General features: G+C 35.2%; 10 protein-coding genes across 10 annotated transcripts; 7 read left to right on the forward strand and 3 right to left on the reverse strand.

Annotated features, from left to right (window-relative positions):
* Nucleotides 1-663: 663 nt before the first annotated feature.
* TGL4 (triacylglycerol lipase) lies at nt 664-3471 on the forward strand (the record flags this gene model as incomplete). Its single annotated transcript, XM_003673224.1, has 1 exon — nt 664-3471. The coding sequence occupies one exon, from the start codon at nt 664-666 to the stop codon at nt 3469-3471; it is 2808 nt and encodes a 935-aa protein (XP_003673272.1).
* A 315-nt stretch (nt 3472-3786) lies between these two features.
* Nucleotides 3787-4785, forward strand: TVP38 (Tvp38p; the record flags this gene model as incomplete). The annotated part of the gene is made up of 1 exon (XM_003673225.1): nt 3787-4785. The coding sequence occupies one exon, from the start codon at nt 3787-3789 to the stop codon at nt 4783-4785; it is 999 nt and encodes a 332-aa protein (XP_003673273.1).
* A 163-nt stretch (nt 4786-4948) lies between these two features.
* Nucleotides 4949-5992, forward strand: OMA1 (metalloendopeptidase; the record flags this gene model as incomplete). The annotated part of the gene is made up of 1 exon (XM_003673226.1): nt 4949-5992. The coding sequence occupies one exon, from the start codon at nt 4949-4951 to the stop codon at nt 5990-5992; it is 1044 nt and encodes a 347-aa protein (XP_003673274.1).
* A 78-nt stretch (nt 5993-6070) lies between these two features.
* On the reverse strand, nt 6071-9415 carry PRP16 (DEAH-box RNA helicase PRP16; the record flags this gene model as incomplete). Its single annotated transcript, XM_003673227.1, has 1 exon — nt 6071-9415. One exon carries the CDS (start codon nt 9413-9415, stop codon nt 6071-6073), a length of 3345 nt encoding a protein of 1114 aa, XP_003673275.1.
* A 521-nt stretch (nt 9416-9936) lies between these two features.
* NCAS0A03290 (uncharacterized protein) lies at nt 9937-10473 on the forward strand (the record flags this gene model as incomplete). The annotated part of the gene is made up of 1 exon (XM_003673228.1): nt 9937-10473. The coding sequence occupies one exon, from the start codon at nt 9937-9939 to the stop codon at nt 10471-10473; it is 537 nt and encodes a 178-aa protein (XP_003673276.1).
* A 761-nt stretch (nt 10474-11234) lies between these two features.
* On the forward strand, nt 11235-12713 carry VPS501 (sorting nexin family protein; the record flags this gene model as incomplete). Its single annotated transcript, XM_003673229.1, has 1 exon — nt 11235-12713. One exon carries the CDS (start codon nt 11235-11237, stop codon nt 12711-12713), a length of 1479 nt encoding a protein of 492 aa, XP_003673277.1.
* A 73-nt stretch (nt 12714-12786) lies between these two features.
* TRZ1 (tRNase Z) lies at nt 12787-15279 on the reverse strand (the record flags this gene model as incomplete). Its single annotated transcript, XM_003673230.1, has 1 exon — nt 12787-15279. One exon carries the CDS (start codon nt 15277-15279, stop codon nt 12787-12789), a length of 2493 nt encoding a protein of 830 aa, XP_003673278.1.
* A 788-nt stretch (nt 15280-16067) lies between these two features.
* DAD2 (Dad2p) lies at nt 16068-16511 on the forward strand (the record flags this gene model as incomplete). Its single annotated transcript, XM_003673231.1, has 1 exon — nt 16068-16511. One exon carries the CDS (start codon nt 16068-16070, stop codon nt 16509-16511), a length of 444 nt encoding a protein of 147 aa, XP_003673279.1.
* A 337-nt stretch (nt 16512-16848) lies between these two features.
* NUP133 (Nup133p) lies at nt 16849-20274 on the reverse strand (the record flags this gene model as incomplete). Its single annotated transcript, XM_003673232.1, has 1 exon — nt 16849-20274. One exon carries the CDS (start codon nt 20272-20274, stop codon nt 16849-16851), a length of 3426 nt encoding a protein of 1141 aa, XP_003673280.1.
* Nucleotides 20275-20914: 640 nt separating this feature from the next.
* NCAS0A03340 (uncharacterized protein) lies at nt 20915-25360 on the forward strand (the record flags this gene model as incomplete). The annotated part of the gene is made up of 1 exon (XM_003673233.1): nt 20915-25360. One exon carries the CDS (start codon nt 20915-20917, stop codon nt 25358-25360), a length of 4446 nt encoding a protein of 1481 aa, XP_003673281.1.
* Between the last annotated feature and the right edge of the window lie 75 nt (nt 25361-25435).

The raw sequence follows: 25435 nt of genomic DNA on the forward strand, positions 1-25435 counted from the left end.
GTATTGTATTGTTCTTCGAAGAGAAACCCCAGACTTTTCTTATTATCCCAATTTGCAAATCTGCCAAACGCGTTAAATATTCAGTGCGCCTTTTGAGAAAGATATTTTGCATTTCCTTCCATGATCAGACAAGAGTGTAAATCCTCACAGGGACCGCAAAATACAACCAGCAATGTGTGTTGAGAGGTGAATTGAGTCGGTGTTGTGGTGAGTTAGGTGATGTTTGACTGCATGTTGGGTTTTTCCTTATTTATAATGTGTTGTTTTCGATGTCCCCTCCAGCAGACCAAGCAAAGAGATACGTGCCTGAGAAAATACACCCCATCGTTTTCGAGTAGGCTGGTAGGGGAATACAGGATCATCAGAAGGAATACTCTTACTACTATGAAGAGAGAGAGATAGAGAATAGACAAGTGGTAGAGAGAAAGAGCTCGGCGGCTATATATTATTGCACCCTAACCAACCCTAATACAATTAACCCTAGATGTGTATTTACCCGGCACCCAGGGCTTGTGTCACTAAAAATTGAAATATCTAAATCTGAAAAGAATTAGCGTTAATTTTAAATGGAGAAAGGGTTCTTACAATGCGGTACAAGTCAACTCAAGCCACAGGAACCATAACACTAATACTTAATATAATACAACCCGTGGCATACTAGTTATGAATCTAGCTTCCTCTATAGATGCAACGGTAGCGTTACAAAGACACCTATATCCCATGACGCAACATGTGGTGGAGCGTTATTACCAACAACAATCGGACTTGCATCCCGAAGAATCCAACAAGGCTGATGAATCCGAGTTGGATTCAGCATCAGAATCCGAAGTCGAGGCGCTGATAGTACATAGATCAGATGAAGAAGATACAGTGATAAACGGTGATTTCGACAATGGAGAGGAGAACGATCAACGAAAACTCTTGTTGGTGAAGACTAATAGTATACCTTTAATGACCAGATTTAAAACAATAATATATAAACTGTTTCAAGCTGATTATGAACGATCGTTATTGATTGAAAAAGTAACCGCTATGAAACAAAGAGCAGTTTCCTACGATGAATGGAAAGATGCCTGCTTGAGATTAGATGAGTTAACTGATAAGGTTAGTTGGAAACAAAATCCTGAATCCACTTTATATGACTATAAATTAATTGAAAACGTTACCAATGAATTGAGATTCAATAGATTATCCAAGAATTACTCCAAATTATTGTATTTAATAAGGACAAATTGGGTGAGAAATTTAGGGGATATAGGTAATGTCAACTTGTACAGACATTCCCACGTGGGTACTAAATATGCCATTGATGATTATATGTTGGAATCAAGATTATCTCTACAGACTCTGTTGGAAGATGAATCAGATTTAGATGATAATTATCTACTGGGAATATTGCAACAGACGAGAAGATCTATTGGACGTACCGCGTTAGTCCTATCAGGTGGTGGATCATTCGGACTTTTCCACGTTGGTGTATTAACGACTCTTTTTGAACTGGATCTATTACCCCGTGTTATTAGCGGTAGTAGTGCGGGAGCCATTGTGGCAAGTATTATAACTACTCATCACAAGGACGAAATACCATCATTATTGGAACATGTAGTGGCACAGGATTTCAATATATTTAAAGATGATAAGAGGAAAAGTGAAAGTGAAAATTTATTAATTAAAATTTCAAGATTTTTTAAGAATGGTACGTGGTTCAATAATAAACATTTAATAAATACGATGATTGGATTTCTTGGTGACCTTACATTTAGAGAAGCATATAATAGAACAGGGAAAATTTTAAATATTACAGTGTCGCCGGCCACATTATTTGAACAACCTCGTCTATTAAATAATTTGACAGCACCAAACGTCTTAATATGGTCTGCCGTTTGTGCATCGTGCTCATTACCAGGAATATTTCCCTCATCTCCATTATATGAGAAGGATCCCAAGACTGGTGAAAAGAAAGAATGGTCTGGTTCATCTTCAGTCAAATTCGTCGATGGATCAGTAGATAACGATTTGCCCATATCGAGATTATCGGAAATGTTTAATGTAGATCATATTATTGCATGTCAAGTTAATGTTCATGTGGTTCCATTCTTGAAATTATCTGTTTCATGTGTTGGTGGAGAACTTGAGGATGAATTCTCTGCAAGATTTAGACAAAACTTGTCAAAAGTTTATGATTTCTTATCTAATGAAATGGTTCATTTATTAGAAATGGGGAGTGAAATAGGCATCGCAAAGAACACATTGACCAAGTTCAGATCTGTCTTATCTCAACAATATTCGGGAGATATCACAATATTACCTGATTTAAGTATGTTGTTTAGAATCAACGAACTATTGGCAAATCCATCTAAGGATTTTATTCTAAGAGAAGTTACGAATGGTGTCAAGGCAACTTGGCCTAAGATATCCATTATCGAGAACCATTGTGGACAAGAATTTGCCCTAGACAAAGCCATCTCATATTTGAAAGGTAAGATAATTGTTTCATCCTCCATTCGAAATCCATTACAATTCAGTAACATGACCATTGGATTAATAAATCATCATAATCAAAAGGAAAAACCTGAAACAGAGGAAGAAGAAGAGCAAAGGAAAGAGCAACAAAGAAATACAAGTTATTCCAATGTATTGGATGATAATTTAATAGAATCGGAATCCACTAACTCACTTCGTTTATTACCAGAGAACGGAGTCACAGGTTTAGCAGAGGACAAGGCAAATATCCACAACTTACTATACTCACCACAGGCTGCAATTAGCCCAACATCAAATACGTTAATTCATCGGCCTAGATATAGTCAAGCAACTGAAAGGACAACCAAGTCGTTATCCTTTTCAGAATCTTCATCAAACGTTAAAGCAACTAACGATGCTAATATCAATGATCCACATTCTCCTTTTCGTAAAGCGAGTACAGGAACCACCATCTTTCAAAGGCCCAAATATTATACAGAACCAAGAGCAAATATTAATTCACCTTCTTATTTTGGGTCCATTGATAATATGGAAGGTAGTAATGATGCTTATCAATTTCTTGAATCCACCCCAGTGATCCCAAATAATACATTGGCTTACATGCTAGAAAATGCCAAGTTTAAAGACACGTTGAATACATCACCTACACTTCATAGGAGAAGATCTACAAGAGCACATACCTATATTTCGCCAAGACATAATAAGAGTAAAATTAATCCTAGAACAGGCAAGTACATGACATATAGTCAACAGAACCAACAAGCGCAGCGTCATCATCACCACCATCGTTATAAAGTAAGCAATGTCGACTTAATGGCAAACTCAAGACGAAATAGTGCCGACGCAAGGTTGAATTCATCACCGGATGATGGAGCACCGGATGCAAAGGAGAGAAGACTAATTCTGAGGCGCAATAATAGTGATTACCTCTTTAGAAATGGAAGCTCTACTGAACAAAGTTCAAGTGTGTCTCCAGACCAAGAATGAAACTACATCATTAATAGCAGCATGAAACCATAATGACGAACAGCATACGTCTAGTTTTAAAAAATATAGTTACCTTAATATATATCTACATATTCCTTAACAAACATTAGATTGAACATCTTCCTCATACGTTTCTTTGTTAACTGTTGACCTTTTGAGAATTGAAAAAATAAAGGCATACTTGTTCGCTTTTATGGAGGCGCTTCATAGAGAAACAGCTAACCTTGGATAGTCATTCTAAACCAGCAACAATAAGTGTACCCCTTCCTTGAGCGACAAATTGCCTTTGCATTCAGATTACAACAGCTCATAACGATGAATGAAGACGCCCAAAACAACAAGGCAGACCTGAATGTCGGCTCTAGAGTTGATGGCATGGATGAATTCGATTCCTACTTTCAAGATATAGATAATGGAAATAATATGGCAGGAATAACGAATGGTGACGAATTTGATAATGATTTTCTAGACATTTACAATCTAACCCCCAGGCAGCGAATCATTTTAAATGCCAAGAAGATGGGTTACAATCTCATGAAGAGATTTTACGCTTTGCATTTGTGGCAGCGAGCCCTTATTATATTCCTACTGATATGTCAAATAATTCTAATCATCTTATTTATGGTATTCCACGACGCTGTCCTTCATAAATTATTAGAAGTGTCGAACGAATTGGAGAAGAAGAAATCTACTCAAGTGGTTCTCTTGCTACTATTATTCATTGTTGGGTTTCCACCTTTGATTGGCTACTCGTTCTTATCTACAAGCACAGGTTTACTTTACGGAGTATCATTTCACGGTTGGATTTTACTAGCCGTTGGCTCCGTTTGTGGATCGGTAGCTTCGTTCTACACGTTTAAGACCATCTTACATTCTAGAGCTGAAAAATTAATCCATATGAACCGTCGTTTCGAGGCCTTCGCTTCCATATTACAGGAGAATAATAGTTATTTAATGTTAGCTTTGTTAAGATTATGTCCGTTTCCTTATTCATTGACTAACGGTGCCATTGCTGCTGTTTATGGTGTCTCGGTAAGGAATTTCACCATTGCCAATCTTATCACGACACCAAAGTTATTAGTTTACCTTTTCATCGGATCCAGGATTAAGAAAATGGCCGAGACAGACTCTACAGGCTCCAGGTTATTCGATTTATTGACTATTGTTGTCACTATGGTTTTGTTCATGATGACTGCCTGGATATTGTATTTTAGGACCAAGAAGAGATATATGGAATTGAAAAATCAAGACAGATCAGACACTAATATTCCTTCATTAACGTCCATGAACGACCCTTCATCATTCGAAATCTAAAATATACAAAAACAGACCCAACTTTATGAACATGTATGTATACAATAAATAAAAATAGAATATATGTAGTGTTCCTTAAATAAGAATTCGCCGATATGGAAATTTCAAGAGGAAGTCAACTAAGTAGAAGATATTATCTATCAAACAAGTACTAACAAAACAAATGTTTAGAACTTTTATCAGATCATGGGCCATCCCATTACGTCCACCTAACACGATAATACGACCCACAACAAGATCATTTCAAAATGGTGCAACGTATAGACGATTCAATAACAAACAATCAAGATCATTTACCAATTTACTATTTGACCCAGTCTCAAGAAAATACCTAGCGCTAATCTTTGGTGGTGGTTCATTGTTCTATGTCACTCATTTGGAGGAAGCACCCGTGAGTGGTAGGAACAGATTTATTTGGATACCACGTTCTTTGGAATTGAAAATTGGTGATTACACATATAGGTCCATGCTAAGAGACACAAGTTCTGCAATCTTACCATCCAATCATCCGCTAACAAAGAAAGTAGAGACTATATTTGGTAGAATCCTTGATGCTGCCTCAAAAGATCCCAGCGTGGACAAAACACAACTGGAAGGAATCAAATGGAAAATTCATGTAGTTAATGATCCAAGGGCGCCACCAAATGCCTTCGTTTTACCTGGAGGAAAAGTTTTTGTATTCAGTTCTATGTTCAATATTTGTCAAAATGATGATGGGTTAGCTACTGTTCTATCCCATGAATTCGCTCATCAACTGGCAAGACATACGGCAGAAAATCTATCCAAAGCTCCAGTATATTCGTTGATCGGTACTATAATGTATTTAGCCACTGGCGTTGAAGGAATAAATAGTTTACTACTAGATGGTTTATTAAGAATGCCTGCTTCCAGACAAATGGAGACTGAAGCTGATTATATTGGACTGATGATAATGTCTAGAGCTTGCTTCCATCCCGCTGAGTCCGTTAAATTATGGCAAAGAATGTCACGATTTGAGAAGCAAACTAGAGGGCAAGTTGGATTTGAATTTTTAAGTACTCATCCTGCAAGTGATAGAAGAATTGAAAATATGAAGAAATGGCTGGAAAAGGCCAACTCAATATATGAACAATCCGATTGTGGAACCTTTGGCAGTTACTACAATAACTTCCAAAATTCTGTTTTTGGATCTAACCCTGATGCGATTTTTTCGTTTAGAGGATATTAAAGAAATAAAATTCTGTAAATAATGTCTATAATAATATATGAAATATTCCAAAAAGGATATAGAGGTATTTTCTTAAAATTATAATGGCCTTCTCCGCTTAAACATCGAGTTCGTTTCTGTTTTCTTTCCGAGTCGAGAACTTATAGAAGGATCGCTCTCGTTAACAATCTTCCCACTATTATCGTCGTCTAAAATTTTGATAAATTCATTTCTGGTTTTTATACAATTTTTGATCGCCAAGTCCAAATTATCTTCACCCTTTTGATCATCATCTCTTATATCATATTCACCATATGTACGCGGGTTCATTTCTTTATCGGTCTTCATTCTTCTGATATCATAAAGCAAAAAACCACTTTCCATCAACCAAAATGGATCTACAGATGTCACACAACATAAATATTCTTTAGAGGTCATTAATAGTTCATGATATACAACATATGGTGGCAGATCACCCAGACCAAATAATGCGCTTGTTGGATGGATTTGAACATCCATTCCTGTTCGAAGATGGATATATTTACCTAATCCTGAAATCTTAGCAGCCTGGTGAGAAAACCCGACACATATGCACTTTCTTATTATGTTCCAATCAGAACCAGACGATACCAATTGAATCCCTTGCTTTTCCATGACAGTAGCTAGTTGAGTTCGGATATCATGAGCTCTCACCAGCGACTTATATTGAAGGAAATGCTTTTTACACCAGGAACTGGAAAAGTTATTATTGCGCCATTGTCCATAAACATTTAATAATGACAAATGATCTGATTCAGGGATAAAAAACCGACTTCTTGCCAAATCAGATTCTTCTTGCCTCTCGTTTGGACGATGGAAAACTTGAGGGACAGAGAGCATAGATACAATTGTTAGCATCTCTTCACTACATCCATTTTGTGCAGACACTAATAAAATCTTTGACAGTGATGGTTGTAAGGGGAATTTGGCCATTTCTTTACCTAAAGGAGTAAGGCAACCCTTATTGTCTAAGGCACCATTGGACCATAGTTCATACAACGAGGTCAACAACGTTTGTAAGGGTGGTGGATCGATAAATGGAAATTTTAATACGTCACTTACACTCAATGATTTCAATAACAATACCGTATTTGATAGATTCGTTCTTTGAATTTCTGGAATAGCTTGCACATACATATCATCATCAAACGACTCTTCTGTATAGAGTCGATAAGCAATACCAGGCCCGGTACGACCAGCTCTACCAGATCTTTGGTTCGCATTTGCTTGTGCAATTGGAGTTATAGCAAGACTGTCTAATCCAATCTTAGGATTATAAACTTTCAGTTTTGAGAGCCCGGTGTCTATGACATATCTTATACCAGCTATCGTCAATGAGGTTTCAGCTATATTTGTGGCCACTACAATCTTTCTTTTATTATTGTCAGTCGACCTAAATATCCTGCTCTGAATATGTGCTGGTAGTGCCGAATAAATTGGTAATATTTCAAGATCATTAATTTCTGAAAATTTTGAGATTCCATATTTCTTAATGTAAACCTGTAACAATTTCTCCTTTATGACATCACACGTTGTTTCTATATCTTCCTGACCTGTCATGAAAATGAGAATATCACCGCTATCAATCGGCGTAGACAGATGAATCTTTACAGTTTCAGTTACAGCTGCTTCAACATAATCTTCTGGGGGGAATTTTGAGTAAATAACCTGTACAGGGAAAGTTCTCCCAGGAATAGTGAACAAAGGAGCTTTACCAAAAAAATTGGAAAACTTTGAAGCATTCATTGTTGCAGATGTAATTATTATCTTTAAATCAGTTCGCTTTTTCAACACCGTTTTAAAGATACCCATCAGAACATCTGTGTTTAAAGATCTTTCATGGGCCTCATCAATAATGATGCAACTATACTTCTCCAACGTGTCATCCAATAATGTTTCTCTTAATAAGATACCATCTGTCATATATTTTATCAGTGTATTTGGTGAAGTTAAATCTTCAAAACGAATAGAGTAACCTACTTCCTGGCCGAGCTCTACATGCATCTCCGTAGACACTCTTTTAGCTACTGACATTGCTGCCACTCTACGCGGCTGGGTACAACCAATCAGCCTACCATCATTACAAAATCCATCCTCATATAAATATTGGGCCAACTGAGTGGTTTTCCCTGACCCTGTCTCTCCAATTATTATCATTACTTGATTCTCTCGTATCAGTTGTAGTAGCTGGGATCTAACTTTATAAACGGGCAATGACTTCCGTGTTTCTTCGACGTCCTCTGTAGTTTCTTGATCCTTCTCTTCAGAACTTGTATCGGGTTCATGATCAGCTTTATTTCTTGATGCATCCGATTTCTTGATACCAAGAACATCACCAATATGTGTCCCTGCAACATCTGCCGTTTCTTTTGATTTCTCGTTTTGATCATTTCTTAATCTTCTCAAAGTGATTAATTTACTTGGTTTTCTAGCATTTTGAGAGAATTCACTTTCAGGATTTCGGAAGGCATTGACCAAACCATAAGAATGTGAATCTTCTGTCAGTGACCCCAAAACCATTGAACTTGACACCATTTGTGATTTTACATATGCTTTCAAAAATGGAGGAAGCCATTCTCTTCGTTTATTGATAGGAATTACAGTTAATTGTACATCTGAATGTATGGTATCGTGACCACTAAATACCGTCTTGTTTCCTCTACTAGCCATCCTACTGAATGAAGACCTCTGTGCAACTTCCTGTATCAATTCAACATCATCAGAAGCCAAATTTCCATAATCGTCATCATAATTGTACCATTCTTGGTCTTCTGTGGTTATATCTGAATTTCTCAGAATATCACTTGCTAGAGGTTCTTCTTTGATACGATTGGGTAACACAAATTGCTTCTTAGATTCAACATTATCAATTTTCTGTTCATATCGGTTTAGTTGTTGATTAGCTTTAGTTTTTGGCAGTTGAGATGAAATGCGTTTAATTGAATCGTTAGATTCCTTTGGTTGTATTTTAACTGGCGAAAATTCCTTTAATCGCATAGCCTCATTTTTAGCCAATTTCTTGAATATTGGAGCTTTATCTAACGTCTTCATTATTTTTCTTTTGACAAATGGGATGGCTGTTTCAGGTTCATCTTCATCATTACCATCTTCAAAATCGAGTGACAGTTTTATTTTCCTTCTCTTTATGCTTGTTTCAGCCAGTGGCTCCGGGTTAATAGGACTTTGTTCAGTGACCAGTTGATCTGAATTAAGTCTCTTTAACAAACATGGCAAAAACTCATCTGAATCGTTAAATTTTCCAATAGCTTGACAACTTCTCTTAAAGTTTTCCAGGTTCCCCTTATTTTTTGAGGCTAGTTTCCTCAGGATAGTTAGCGTATTAGTTGTGACCTTAAACTTGACATTTTCTTGAATCCATAGTTTCAAATCTTCATCAGCAGACATGGGCTTATCCGTTTGCAACGTATTGGAACTAGTTTTGAAGTTTCTTTAAATTTTGGTCCAATTTTTCAGTACCGAAAATACGTTTCGGTGAACACATTAAGATGTCGTAAATTGGACCGATGGCCATTTTACAAAAGCAGAGGTATATGGATGTTGTACAATATTAGACAAATTATCTCTGTTTATTTTAAAACGAACTTCATTTAATACTCTCGGTTATACGATATGACGCTTACAACGTGTTACGTCGAGTAGAAATATAGAGAAAACAATTTTTTCGTTAACGAGTAGGTGGTACAAGGAAAAAGCTTCCAAAAGGTTCCTCCGAAAGACTTTCAGCAAAGATTTCTATTCCAGTTGATAAATATATATCTTCCTACAATGATAGAAAGCTACGATCCATGGATCTTCGCTTCTTTCAGAAAATTTTGAAGTGGAAAATTTCATTTCACTAAATCTTCTGATATCTCGATTCTAGTTTATGTCAGAAACTGAGTAGAGACCAGTATTAATATAAAACGATGGTCGAGTTCGTTGTTAGGGATCCTCCCAAGAAAGTTATTGAATCCGATGAACCGCTTAGTAAAGATGTTATTCGAGCAGTCATAGCGTCTGGTTGCTCTTACACAAATTGTCCAGAAATATTAACTAATATCCATCGTAAACGAACCGTCGTTCGGTCATTAGCTGTTGGTCCCGAAATGGTATGTGAAGAATGTGGATATTTCTGTTTTGAAGTTGGTGGAGAACGATACGAAATAGAGATGCCGATTATTAAAAACAATGGCTTTGACCTTATCTCTATTACAGACCATGATATTATTATAGAGAATGGATTCGACTTGCGTCGAACTGAAATGGGTTTACAATTGATTAAAGGGAACTTAGTTATACCTACAGTAAAAATTGGTAAGTTATCTTACTTGGAATTCTCTCCGAAAGATGGAATGGGGATTCTCAAGAATATCAATTTTCCAAGAAGAGACATTAGGGTGCTAACCTATAGTTGTACAATTTTGAGGACTGAGGATACAGAAGATGAGAATGCTCTTAACTGATATGTTTAACCTACTGATGAAACATTAACTAGAATCTTACAAGATAACCGTTTGCCAGTACTCATATAATATCCCGGTAAAATATTTTGTAATTGACTAATACTGAAATGAACAGGGTTCTTGAAATAGTATGTTTAATTATAATGGAAGCTGGCTAGTCAAAAAGGTTACAATCTTCCAACAACAATCGCAAAAAAAGATTATAAAGGATCAATGCAAGAAGGAGTAAACGAGATTTTGGAAAGATGGATACCAAAAACGACGGGTTACGAATAACAAAAGATAATCCAATAACCTATAACTTATTGTTGCCAAGGCATTACTATGTACGAAAAATTAAGGAACAAGAGATAGAAAAGAAGTGAAACTGAAAGAGAGCTTATTGATTTTATGTTCCGTTGACACAAATGGCATGCTTACTAGCTTAATTTCCAAGCGTTCCGCAAATTTATTGTCACTGAACTGATATTTTAGAGATTTAGCTCAGAAAAGAGAAGAACAATATGATGATCCAGATGATTTAATCTACATATGTATCGATAGGATAGAGAATTTGCTGTTTTGCTCATCAGCTTTGTATTATCAGACCTTTTCATTATTTTATCACGTTTTCTTCACGTGTGAAATAGGGAATTTCTAATTGAATATTTAATAACTTAAGCCATCATTGAATAAGTGGTGCTTTTAAAATATAAGAGTTTTAGCGAGGAAGTTCAGATTGAATATCGTGGTATTTATAAGGCAAAACATGAATTGGTAGTATGGAAAAGCAAGGTATTGATGACGAAACTATAAATCATAGCATTGGTGAATCGGAGCCAAAAGTTATGAAGCAAAATTTGAATCATGGCTCCAAGCGTCCCTTAAACACAGACGCAAATACCTTACATCTGGAATCACTTCACCTAGATGAAAAGTATCTAAAATTGTTCAGTAAACCCAGATTCAAGAGGGAACGGAACACACATATTTCTATTACAAGGTCCGAACCAAAGGATGGAAGTGCCTTAAATAACCTAGCTTCTGATGATGAGCCCTTAATATCTTTCGACATACAAATACATGAACCAACACGTATTCCCACCGACCTTGGTGAAAAGTATGTTCAATATCCAGTAATCACTAAATCTGCCGTTTTTGAAAATCAATCAACATACGTAACAAGGAGATATCTCGATTTTCGATGGCTGTATAGGCAATTGCAAAATAATCATTGGGGAAAGATTATTCCATTGCCACCACCTATTGAAAAACTAAAAAATTATTTCCAAACTCAAAATGAGATGGTGTTAATGCTTCAGAAAATCGCTCATGATCCTATTTTACAAAGGGATCAAGATTTCCATTTGTTTTTAACAAGTGATAACTTTGAAAATAAATCTAGATTAAGGGATAAGATTACTAGATCTGGTGCTTATTTAGATAATCATGATTTATCTGAAATCCATATCAGTGAAATTGAACTTCTTGGATACGAAGATGCATCCAATGTTTTGAAAAATGGTGGGATAGAGGCACCATACCACCAAAATTTTATATCATTTATGAATTCAATCCCCAAATATACAGAGCAAGATACATTTATACTTGAACAAGAAAAGAAACTTGAAATTTTAAGATGGCAATTGACTGAAATATCGAAGACATTGGATTTAATTAAGGGACAAAGATTAGAATTAGGGTCTGTCGTTAAAGAGTCAAGTAATATTTTTAACTCAATATCAAAATTAGAATTATCCAAGCAAGGATCAACTGTTATTACAGAATTTGCAGATGGTTTAAAGAAAGAGAAGATCTTATTTGAGAAATTCTCTCAAAATGAGACGATGAGGTTAAATCTCAATTTCCAAAAATATCAATCATTACTAATTAGCATGAAAGCCGTTTTTAATCAAAGAAAGAAGTTAGGACTTTATCTGGCCATTGTTGAAGATGAACTGAAGAGGAAGGAAAATGAATTAAAGAAATTACCGTTAAATAATTCTGGAATGGAGGAAAATGTGTTAGCTAATACCTTAACTGACAAGGCTAAAGTTGTTAATAACGAATACATTACCTTGAAAAATAGATACAATAAAATAATAGAAAAGTGGCAATTAATTGGAAAAACAATTAAAGAAGAGATAAGTGACTCTGAGCAAGGCATACTGAAGGAATTTGAATCGGCGTTGAGCACTTTGATTAAAAATCACATAGATTACTATAAAAATGACATAGAGGTACTACAAAGGGTGAAATGAGAAGTAATTTTACTTCTATTGAATTACTCGGAGATGTGGTTTATTATATACATGACATAATTTAGATAATATCCTATATACTAGTTTCCTCGTCAGTATTTTTCTTCTCTTCCTCCTTCTCTTCTGCAAACGCTTGATTTAACAGTGGAAATACGTTTTGTTGTTCCCCTAGTTTTTCAAAATCTACAATCATACCATCAAATGCAAAACAATATTCCTTAGCTTTTACTGTAATATTGTTATCCATTTGTGGAAGTTTTGGATACCTTTGGGAAAAATGCGTTAGGATTAGCTTTTCAACCTCCATTTCATTAGCAACATTGATGGCCTCGTTGATGGTACAATGTTTTTTCTTAATGGCATCTTCAACCAGTTCATTATCTAGCGTAGCTTCATGGATCAATAAGTCGGAACGGTATCCGATTTCCTTAGAGAACTTTTCGATGTTAGGTCTGGTATCACCTGAATATGAAACTTTGAAACTTTTATTACAGGTACTATCAGTGAAGAACGAAATCGAGTTAGAATAAGCCCAATCACAATGCTTAGCCCTACACGTCTGAAAATTGGCAATGTTTAAATCCTTGTACATTTGTCTAATTAATGTTACATTTCTGTAGGAACTTGTCTTATCCAACTCCAATTTCCGTCTCTTCTTGGAAGGTGATTCAGTTAGTTTTGTAAATTCATCCAATGAAATCGTCTTGGTCTCCATCCTAACAAATGAGTCATTAACCAAATGTTCAGCACTAATATATTTGATTCTTGATATGAGTTCTGGATCCTCCAGAGTCATCCATTCATTAACAAATTTATTATATTGCCATGGAGTAACAATATACAATACTGAGTCTGGGAAATCCTTATTGTACTTATACCAATCATTCATAATACTAATTATCCCTAGATGATGGTCTGCATGTAAATGACTCAAATAAATCATTTTCAAATCCTTGAAAATTGTTGCTACATCTTGTTGAGAAAACATTCTGTTTATCGTCCCGACAGTATTTTCACCGGCATCAAATAGTATACATCTATTTGTCACCTTATTATTAGAATCGATGTAAGGGATCTTCAATAGGGTAGATAAAACGTTTCTGTACTTCGATGGTAATGCACTTCCTGTTCCCAACGTAATAACTTCGACATGTCTTTGCTTTTCTCTTGTATTGTTGAAATTGTTCACGTTAAGTTCCGATTCAATGACATTTTCATATGTGACTGAGGGGAAGTTTAAATTTTTTATATGTTTGTTGAAGGCATTTTGGAATGAAAAATTTAGTTTCTTCTGGGAATCATCTTGTAACTGACAATTTAATGATTGATTTGCAGCTTCATCGTTTGTTTTCGTATAGGGATCTACAACATATGTTTTATTTTGAGAATAAACATGAACATTTTCAGATTTAAGTGAACTTGCAATGGGGTCCTCTTGCGCTTGTATCATGGATACTCCATCAGGGACCGATTTTCTAAAGCAGTCATAAAAGTCTTTTGATAAGATATTATCTATTCTTGGAATATTGTAGTTGCCAACTTGTAAAGCCTTTAGTTTCAAAGTTGTCAATGTAGCACCTAGAAACACTAATGTATTTGGTGACAAATTAGGATGAGAAACGAAATGTTGAACTTGGCCATTACCAAACAATTCCATGAACTTGATTAAATCGCTATTGATATTAACATCACTACCAAGGAAGTAATAAACAGCTCCCAAATTGTTACAATCATATGCTTCGAATCTCTTAGTAAATGCGTCAAGATAAATATCTGAAGGAATGTCAAGTATCAACACTTTTGCAAACTGTCGTTCCTTCTCTAGGACATCCTCTGGTGTTACAATGTTACCATTTTCTAAGGTGATTGATTCACCTTTAGTTAGTTTGGCAAACAATGGCCCCTTGGGCACCCCCAGACGAACTGCTTCATCTAATTTAAACTTCCCTCTTATAGGGTTAAAATTAATTTCATAAGAAGTTGATGATTTTAATTGAGGTCTCTGGAAATCTCTAGGTAGTTCCAAATTTAAATGTGGATCAGATGAAGGATCGTACCTGGTGGTCGGACTTAATTTTGGGAACATATTAGAGATAATGGAATTCAATGCAGAAATACCTGTCTTGGAAAAAATATTACTTGTATCGACATCATCTTGAGCAGAAATGACGATGGAGTTGACACTAAGTAATTTATCTTTGAAACTCATGCCATTAGTAAGGACCTTTGTCTTCAAGTCAATACCAAATCTAAAAACAAAGTACCTCCAAGTGGATACCACATAATCAATGAGTTTGTTCCCGTAATTTAGGGAAAGTGTTGACTTTCCCTGATCGGCAATGGTAAGAATCATTCCTGGAAGACCACCAACACTGGACCAATCTAGTTCACCTGTGATGAATATGTTCTCCAATTTTGAGATCTTGACTTTATTCTCTGTTAATACTCTTTGGGATCCTTCTGGGATCTTCCCAAAAAAATATTTTTCACCTTGATCTGATTGTAGTAGCAGCAAGGGATGCTTGGTGTCTGCTGTGGGATGCGTTACTGGAATAAGGTTGAACATATGGCTTGATTTGTACTTCTTCTTCTTTCTGATAAGTCTAGAATGTGATCTTGACTGATGTGTTTGATTGAGGGTGCTTAGTTTGGTGAATGATATTGTCGAAAGCGTCAGAATTGGTTTGTGGGTTAAGAAACCAATATTCGTCTTTATAAACAACAGTTTGAATTATATTTTTCCCTGAAAAAGAAACAGTTTAAACTCTGACGATTCTAGTAGGCTTAACGAACGCTTCAGACTGTTACCACTTGCTCGTCAGGTTGCAATTGCTGATGAACTCATCTCGAATACAGGTTTCTTTCCAAATTTTTTCCACGCATTTAGATTTTTCAGTGAAATGTAGCGCCAGTAATAATGTTGATTTGTTAATAGCGTAAAGGCATTAAAAACTGCTGTTGAAGAACATTAAGAAATCTAAATTATGTTATTTTTAGTTACGACACGAATAACTGCAACCTTGTTGCTTAAGACCCTTTCAGAGAAATATTTTGCTAGGTGACCCAAACAAATCATACGGCTATATTCATTTTAATAATTGGTTATTGAAAATGTTTGGTAGTGCTATACATATATGTATTGGGTGGCTCCTCCGAGTTCCTATTGCCACTGCGTACTACTTTCCGTGTTGCTATGTCTGTTGTGATGGATCCGTTACTAGCAATTTATGACACGGAATCATTCTACGCTTTTATTGTAGCGAATTGAAAATATCTGGAAAGAATACACATGTAAACAAACCACAACAGGTCATCAACTCAATCCAGCAGACAGTAATAGACTAATAGAATAGCATGAGCAATCAGACGGACCCCCAAATTTACAGTAAACGTCAAGAGCTGGAGGCATTGAAGAAGATAACGGCGTTGACGGACACAATGAAGTTGCAATTGGGTGAGTTGAGCGAACAAGTGCAAATGATGGAAAACAACGTGGATTCAGTCGCACGTGTTACGGCAATTTGGGATTCAGTGATGAAATCTATTTCACAGGCTAGTCTTGGTCTCTTGCAATATGCTGAGAGTGATTACGAAGTCGGAGTTTGGGATGAGTCTTCCCAAGGGAAGAATAGGCGTTTGGATAACGATGAGGATTCTCAATTGGAAAATGAGAATGAGAAAGTCTTACCATTACCTGAAACACTGGTGAGAATAACTGCTGGTGAGGAAGCCGACAATACTCCAGACATTAACCAAGATGTTGCAGAAGAAATCAGAGAACCATCGATCGAGCTATGATGGCAATAACAATAAAATCTGACAAAACCACTGGTATATTCCGAGCATAGTGGTTCACGTAATGCTTATTATTACAAATGGTGGTATTTGGAAGAATGTGAAGGTACAATTTACTAACAAAACGAGTCAACACCATTCTTGTGTTTATGCTCGGTTGATATGTAAACTTACTCTCAGAGAATGCGGACATCTCGAATGTAGTTGCGATGGATAATGGGTTGATTAAGCCGACCTTATATTCTATACCACCCTAGGGGCCTATTTCACAAGGTTTCATTATATATCTAACAAAGCAAAAAACTAATGGTTAATCTTTTAAATATATAAACAATATATTCTATGATTCCACGGTATTATTTTCATAATTAATAGTACACTTGTTCCCCGTAGATTCATTTGCTAATCCAATTATAGCTTGTATATGCTTCTCCAAATCTGGATAGAATGTTTGTTCCAATCCATTAAATTCATCTTGTAAACATCTCTTGATATCAGTTACATCCACATTAAATTTGCCATAAGTATTGGCCAAATACTCATCAGTTAATAGACTGCTATCCAATATTTCTGATAAATTGGGTAATGGAGTATTATAAAACAATTCATCCTGGAAATACCTTTGCAATACTTTAAATATGGGGGTATTGGAATAATCTTCAGAAAATTCCTCCAGAAGAAGACATCTTCTCCAAACCATATTTCTTAGAGATACTAATGATTCATAATTTAACATTTGTCCCTGAAATGATAGTAACTTGAGTGCGCAGTAAAATCCATCTATATCTTCCAACATGGTATAAACTTCTATTAAATCTCTTAATTCAACAGTAATATTTTCTTTCAGTTTGCCCGATATTTGAACGAATACTTTGTTAAATTCGTTATCTGCGTATCTCTTGTTCAGTTTAGCCAATCTCAGTCTTCCAATAACATCAACCATTCCATCAACGACGTCCAATTCAGATTGTATCTCAGTTAGAGCTTCGACATTCAGTTCATTGTTTTCACTATCAGCTAATATACTTAGTTTAGCCACATTTAAATTTAATTTATTATCATAAACAGAGTTTCCTATGACCGGGATGGATTTCAACGTTTTAAATGCATCTCCATATTGGTTATCTAGTATCTCTTGAATCCATGCAACATTTCCGTATAATTCCTTGTTCTGCTGGAAAAATTTTACCAACATATCATGCTGTTTTGGAAACTTATAGAATACTTTTTCTAATTGTTTAGTTTTAATGAAATATTCAAACAACGTGGAACCAAAGCCATATTGAAACTTATCAAAATACGCATCATAAAGCTCCGATGTATTATTTGTGTCCTTCGCATCAAGAGTCTGTAACGTTTGCACTAAAGCTTCTAAATCCATGTAGAATTCTGTAATTTTTAAAGACTCATCGTTTAAGTTTAATTCACACAAGACTTCATTCCAACCAACATGGTTTTCTTTATATAGAGTATTGATTTCATTGATTGTGGATAATGCCATACGATTTGTTGAATCTTGAGCGACCCAGTTTTTTACTTGATCGAAAAGATAATATAATGTCTTGACTAAAGTCAGGAATTTATTTGACGTAGGTTCATCGACAATGTCATTTTTATCAAGGGAGAATTTAAATTTAAAAAATAATTCATTGATGGAATGTAATAAATCGTAATTAGTAAACCATGGTAATTCATTAGACACTTCTGAGGTTGGATTTAATTGAAACAACTCGTATCTTAAGTTCTTTTCACCTTGTTCAAGAACCGCTTCGTAAATGGTAGATATTAGTAAATCGGATAATTTTGATTTGAAATTGGCATCTCTGTTTACAAATGTTCGATCAAAAATTGTATCCTTAAGTAGCTGAGTAAATATTTTTGGAAATTTATCTAAATATCCAACAATCAAAGTGTCGATTGTTAAACCTTCAGCATTTAATATTCCGGACAACGAATTTAATTCATTCTTTCCGAGGTATGGAAGTAATGAGTATAAACAATTCATAATTTCGAAATTTTCAATTAATGACAATTTCAATTGAACTGATGTCTTGTCATTAAAATTAATTCTGATAAATTCTAACAAATTTTCAAAATAATCTATCCTTCTCTTTAGATGAATGTCTAATTTGTCGGGGACGATTGGAGGTATATATTTTCCAGTAGAAGAGAAAATCTCGTTCATTGAGGTTAGCAAATCATTTTCGATAGTTTCCTGGTCCAAAGTAAGAGATTTTGGTAAATTAAATTGAATAGGATTAGATACAACATTTGAGAAGTAAACAGCTTGATCTATATGAGATTTGATAAACCCAATCTCGTTTTCATTTTCGTTTTCATTTTCAAGTTGAGATTTCTTTAGTGACAATTTTATGATATCCAATGTCGTAGCAGTAGACTCAGAAGGAAAAATTGTATTGGACATTAAACACAATTGATTCAACCCATAACCTGTTCCTATAATGTTAATATTTTCATTTAGGCTGATAATGTCTTCCCATTTCCTTCTTAAAGTAAATGAAGCATCCAACTTAGCGCTTATTTGAGTCAAAACAATCGCTTTTGGAAACAATACCAAAATTGATATTATATTTCCGTTAGGCTTTTCCTCGTTATTTTCTAAGGGCCTATTAGTTTGAACGGCTTCTGGGACATATAACTTTGGGGTTTGATTTGAATCTAATGGTAAAACATATGTGTTCAGTCTATACGTTGAAAAAATTGTGGCAATTTTAGATTGTTCATCGAATATTATTGTGGATAAAATATAAAATGTTCTTGATCCTTCTGAAATAGATGACAAAAATATATGGCTATCCCATTTATTTGAATCCAATGGATGTGAATCTAGAATTGTCAGAGTACCATTTGCAAATGGGTATAAATCTTGTAAAGAATCCAACACATCATTGAAAATGTTACGATCCACTCTCTTTATGGTGGAGGAAGGAGATAATTGCCAAACTTGGAAGTCACCCGAGCTTGTTGTTATATATACTAACCGTTCACCTTTACCTAATAGGGGTCCTGCTTTTAAAGAAACAATCTTTGTGGAATTGGAAAACATCTTGAATATGAATTTGTTATGTGATTTAATCAATTGTTGTTTCAATTGAATTTTTGGCTTTCCCATATGATCTCTTAGTGTAATGTATAATACTCTCCCGTGGGAAGTGGCCACCAATAGACCCGATGGTTCCACATTTAGCGTCAATGTAATAACCTCATTTCTCCCGAGATTAACGTCAAGTACATGAGCCAAACTCCTTGATAACTGGGTGTACAAATTATTAATTGATTCAATATCTTGATAATATGTGATTATTCCCGTTTGTTTATTGATTATGCATACACCATTATTAATGACGTGAGCTCCACTTTCTTTGAATAATTGCGTGGTCGTGTCATCCATTGTGATGGGCCATGTCAGTAAACATGTAGCAGAAAGAGAGTCAACTGGTAATGGAATTTTTTTATAATTCGTATGTCTCGAAGTGTAATCCCAAATATAAAGATTTTCTTTATCGTTAATGAGAGCTGTATTTGAGATTACATCAACAAGTCCATTGCAATTGGATGGTTTCAAAGACTCAAACTGTTCTGAAGTAGGGATTCGCTCTATTATGTACTTCTCATTTTCGGTCAATACTTTGCTTTGTTGGTTGGCAAGTATTTGATTGGGTTTAGAGGAGTCGACTGTCTGAGCGGTCTCCGGTTCTGATCTCAAATCTTTTCTTAATTGAAAAATAGGTTGAGGAGAGCTCATTGGTTCCTGAGAATTTCAGTTTAATTGAGTTATATTTGTCTATCTGCCTTACAATTTGAACAAGTACTTTATTAATTGATCACTTCAATCTTCCAAGTTGATTTATTTTAAAATTTTGAGATGCAAAAATATGTTACCCGGTGTCTTACGTAAGCTTACTATACTAATATATAAAGATGATGACAGTAAAAGAGAGTGAGGAGTAAATGAGTTATACTCTGAAGAGTTCAGTTTTACTTGAGATAATTTTGTAATGTCAGTTCGAATTTGCACTTTGAAGGGGGAGTAGACCCAACCACGTACGTTTCTGGACGGCGTGACTAAAGCATTCCATGTGCTCGTAAAAAAACAAGTAGCTAAAAATGTGCAATATTCCACTGACTTCTTTATTGCCGTTACCTATTACAGGATATCTTTTTAAGAATTTGGTGCTATAGTTTTGTTGAGTGTTATCTGTAGAACTCTTTCTTCTTTAAGATGGGAAAAAAAAAGTTAGAGATGCGATTTTCGGATCAACCAAGACAGATAACCAACTATACCCACATCGTCAGGGACTTAACTACCTATATTATCAGCCTAAGTTCGTTGCATGCATTCCACCAAGTTGAAAAACTGTTTTTTCAATTGATTTAGAAGGTAAATGAAGGTTGGCGTTACAGAGAATGGTACACCTGAAACTTCAGCACCAAAGTTAGGTTCCAGCTCTAGGAATCAGACGCAAAGTGCGATTGCATATGAAGAAAGAAACACATTTAATAGCTTTGATGACCTGTTGTCGTCGCCTCCGAACTCTGATGCAAGTGATATTGAGGAACCTACTCAACAAAAGATTGTTAAAGAAGAAGAACTGATCGATGAGAAAAAATGTGATGTCGCAGTTAAAGATGGTGATAAATCTGTGCAAGATAAAAGCACAAGAGTAGAAAATACCAATCTTTCTAAAGACCATAGCAGTCTTGTTATTAAAAGAGAAGAACCTGCTAATGAAAACAGAAAAAGAAAATTGTCAATTGATGATGAACTTTGCCATAAAAATGTTACAGGTATGCATGAGAATATATTAATGAAAGCCATTAAAGAAGAACCTACAGAAGACTACCAGCTTCTTCGGAAAGCTTTCACAGAAATCCATTTTACAAAAATTGCTGATGATATTGGACCAGTAACTATTTCGGATAGAATCACATGGGTTGATGGATTCGTTGTCTTTACTAAGGAAGATGGTAGAAAAATAATCGATGGATATCCCGAATATACATCTGATGAGCTTGCCAAATTAGCAAGTTATGAAGTAATAGATATTACTTCATTCTTTCTTGATTATCCCGATGAAATTTTAATCGAGATCAATTCTTCATCACTATTTCACTATGCTACTACAATTCAAAAAACATTTGAGCCTTCAGTTATAAATTATAAAAGAAGTTGCGGGCCAAATCATTCAACATTCACTGTCATTCCACTCAAAGACTTGGCTTCAAATGATAAATTCCTGTATTTTCAACCACTAGATCCCATATGGGAGTTTTTTAATGTCACTGTCGCTCCTGACATGTCTTTTTATCAAGATATGAACTTATATTCTTTAAAATTTACAGAAAAAGACATTGAGATCTTAAGGGCATACAAAGCAATTGAAAACAAAATGGTAACGAAGACCGTGTCTATATTTTCTACTTTCCATTCTGTCGTCCAAAGTCATGGTAACCTTTACGAGAGATTAATAGCTTTAAAACAACTTACCGCTCCAATAATTATTAAATACAGTTGTGCAATTGCGCCGTTACTCTATGTTCTTAAAGTACTCCCCAAGCTTTCATTTGCAACTGATATTACTTCTCCGAACTTGGACCCTATGCAAGAACCGGTATGGGACTCATTAGTACATGATTTATTTCAAAATAGCAAATACTTTAAATATTGGCAGACAGCATCCTGTATTGCCGCTTTTGATTGGATTAAGACTACTCCATCTCAACCGAGGGTCCACACTGTTAAACAGGTAAGTCAGATGTTTGAAGCTATGAAAGCATTTGTACTATACGCCTGTAGCTATAGACAGATACGTCTTATCGCATTGGGCGTGTCATCAAAAATTGATTATATGTTTGCCGCTGCAGATTCCCGATCATGGGTTTGGACTGTGGGTATTTACAACCAACTTGATTTAGAATACCAAAGAGAAAATAATTTCAATGGAATTAGTTCTCCCTCTGAAAAAGTTTTGATGTCTGGTTTGCTGTTGTCAAATGTTTATATTTACCGCTTTTGTTCTGATATCAAACACCGATTTGATGCACAATTGAAATATATGGGAAAATATTTCGATAACATACTTTCACCTGACATGGCATGTAGTAAGTTGTATTCTAGTATACCAACCAATGATGGTACAAATTTATTAGATAATGAAACAATACTATCTGCATTACAAAATCAGTTAGCACTAATACTACCGAACCCCAAGAGTAATGTAATGCTTAACTCTACCGACATTATAAGAACTATTGTCGATATGAGTTTGTGTATCATGTGGTTAATTCATTTTTCAATGGGGGGACTGAATCATTATCCTGATATAGTCACCCTTAAATATGCTGGTTCTGGTTGTAATATCTTTATTAATAAAATTGATAAATGCCTAGGCATTACTTTAGATTATCCTAATTCACAATATTCTAACCCGAAAATCAAGGCTTTGGACAAAGAAACATCAGATTACCTTTTGTTTTACATTACAATTTTGAAGACATTGATGATAACACAATTACCAAAAGGCTTTCATGGTATTGAGAAAGATATATTCGGCAAAATGAATCAAGATGATTATCTATTTGCAAATACTTTGAACAATTTGGGCTTTCAGGATGATGTAACACCATCTGAATATTCAAATAATATTTTACAGAGCTTCCTATTCATCAATCCCCTAACAGGCTATTTTATAACTAAAATAGAGTTTGAAACAGTCGCTAATTTTTATCCATTAAATGTTCGTAACTGTTTGCGACTAAAGCTTTGCGATATGAAACATGGATCGGTTGGTTTGATTAAGAATCTGATAAAACTATTACAATCCAACCTCAAAACGAGAAAAAAATTGGGAATCTTGGATTTTCCTTCTTTCCGAAATGATGATATTGAACGTTTATATTGGCTTGACATTGAAAACTCCTCCTTTATTGCAAAGATATGGCAATTTTGGAATAAGAACCCTTTTCTTGAAGATAATCAAGTAGCGACTCAAACTTCTATGACAGCCAATGACTTAAAAGAAGAGCTCGTCATTGAAGGAGATGGTTCGCGTGATTTGTTAGTAGCAGGTACTACATTATACGGCGATAACTTCGAATATCGTGATGGACAACTTGAACTCCTGCTTGAACTCTATCATGGTGTAACGAAATGTTCTCTAGTTCGAGCGTTGCCAGGCTATGGAAAGACGGCTTTTTTCTGCCTTCCACTCCTTGCATTGAAACAAAGCCATCCTAGGAAAGTAGTTTCATTTGTCTTTGTTCCCAACACATTTTCACAACATGAGATGAGAGAACGTTTAGAATCCCAATTCTTTAATGTGGGGCTGTTACATATCATGTTGGAAAACGGTTTCAATGTAGGTGATTGTGATCTAGAGTGTGAACTATACATTGGTACATTTGATGATTTAAAATCAAATAATTTCACCTATCTAATTAACAATTGGCCATCAATTTGTCGTGGTAAGATTTTGGGTATGATTATTTTCGATGAGTTTCCTACTCACAATGAAGAGTTTGTAAAGAAAATAGATCTTCGAAAAATCAATTTTTCAGTTGCATGGAAAGTTCTTGTGACCACAGGTACTTCAACTAAGGCGGAAATTATCAAGACCCTCCAAGATGTTGGTTATCATCAAGATGCAACGAGTTCAATTGAGCCTAGTGAAATCAGTCGCAAAGCAGCCTTTTATGACTTAGTTTCAATTCCGCCGTTGACAAAGGTAATAAAGAAATTTTTTAAAGAGAAATATTTGGGACAAATACTATTGTATGTGCAATGTATAGTCAACCGAATGACCGCATACGATGACCACTCCCAGATAATTATAATTTGTAAAGATGAACTACAATTTAGCCATCTTGATTATAAGTGTTCATTCAACAGCCCCCACTTTATAATGGATCCCTCGGTGGAATATGCCTGGAATAAAGGATATTCATTTTTTTCTTCTCGTAAATGTAGAACATTGATAAGCACTAAAGAACGATTTCAAAGTATCGATGTTGATACTATCAAGTTGGTTATTTTTGTAGATGTTCTTCCTACCATACAGGAATATATTCAAATTACAGGTAGACTAAGAGATGGTGGTATTTGTCTCACATTTTGGACAGACGACAGTTCGAAGCAAGATGACTCTATCTTACCTTCGGTATGTATTGAAAAGCAATTGGCAGCATTTTATGATCTTCCAATAACTGGTCATTCTGGATGTTGTAACGTCGAGGGGGAAGCAATATCAACTTCCAGCAGAGAATTATGGAATTTTTTAATAACTAAGAATACAATGCCCAACCGTAGTATCAGAGACTGGCAAGAATTGGATGCCACATCTTTTCAATTAACCAGCTATTCTGATTCACCTATTTTGGCCATTACATCTCTCAGAATGGGGCTTGGTCATGATGAAACCCGAACTGACATCATTATGATATCTGATCGATTCTTTGTTGTAAATGGGTTCATTGTTGATACATCTTGTAGAGTAACTGGTAAAGATATTATTAGACCCAAAGATTTTGTTCTTGAGAGATGTAGTGAGTTCGAAAAAGCTTTGCTAAACAAACAATACTTATTTGATGTTGATAGTTTCCAATTTGAAGACACTGCAGACATATTCCCCATTGATGCACCGGCATTATTTTTTCAATGTACCACATCAGTTGAGAGATTCATTTATACTGAATGCGGGTTTCTACATTGGAATCCTCATGGAAAATATAAGCCCAAGAGAGGTGAGTTAGAAACTCATCGAGTTATCCCAGTCTCGCTTGGCGATATTACTAAGTACGTACGCTGGAAAAATGAGCATCTAGCTCAAATTTGAACGACTCTATATTTTAATCACTTGAGAAACGTTTATTATTATATTAGCTTTATAGACTACACATTTAGTTATTTC

This window comes from Naumovozyma castellii, chromosome 1 (genome assembly GCF_000237345.1).
Source record: "Naumovozyma castellii chromosome 1, complete genome".
Lineage (NCBI taxonomy): Eukaryota > Fungi > Ascomycota > Saccharomycetes > Saccharomycetales > Saccharomycetaceae > Naumovozyma > Naumovozyma castellii.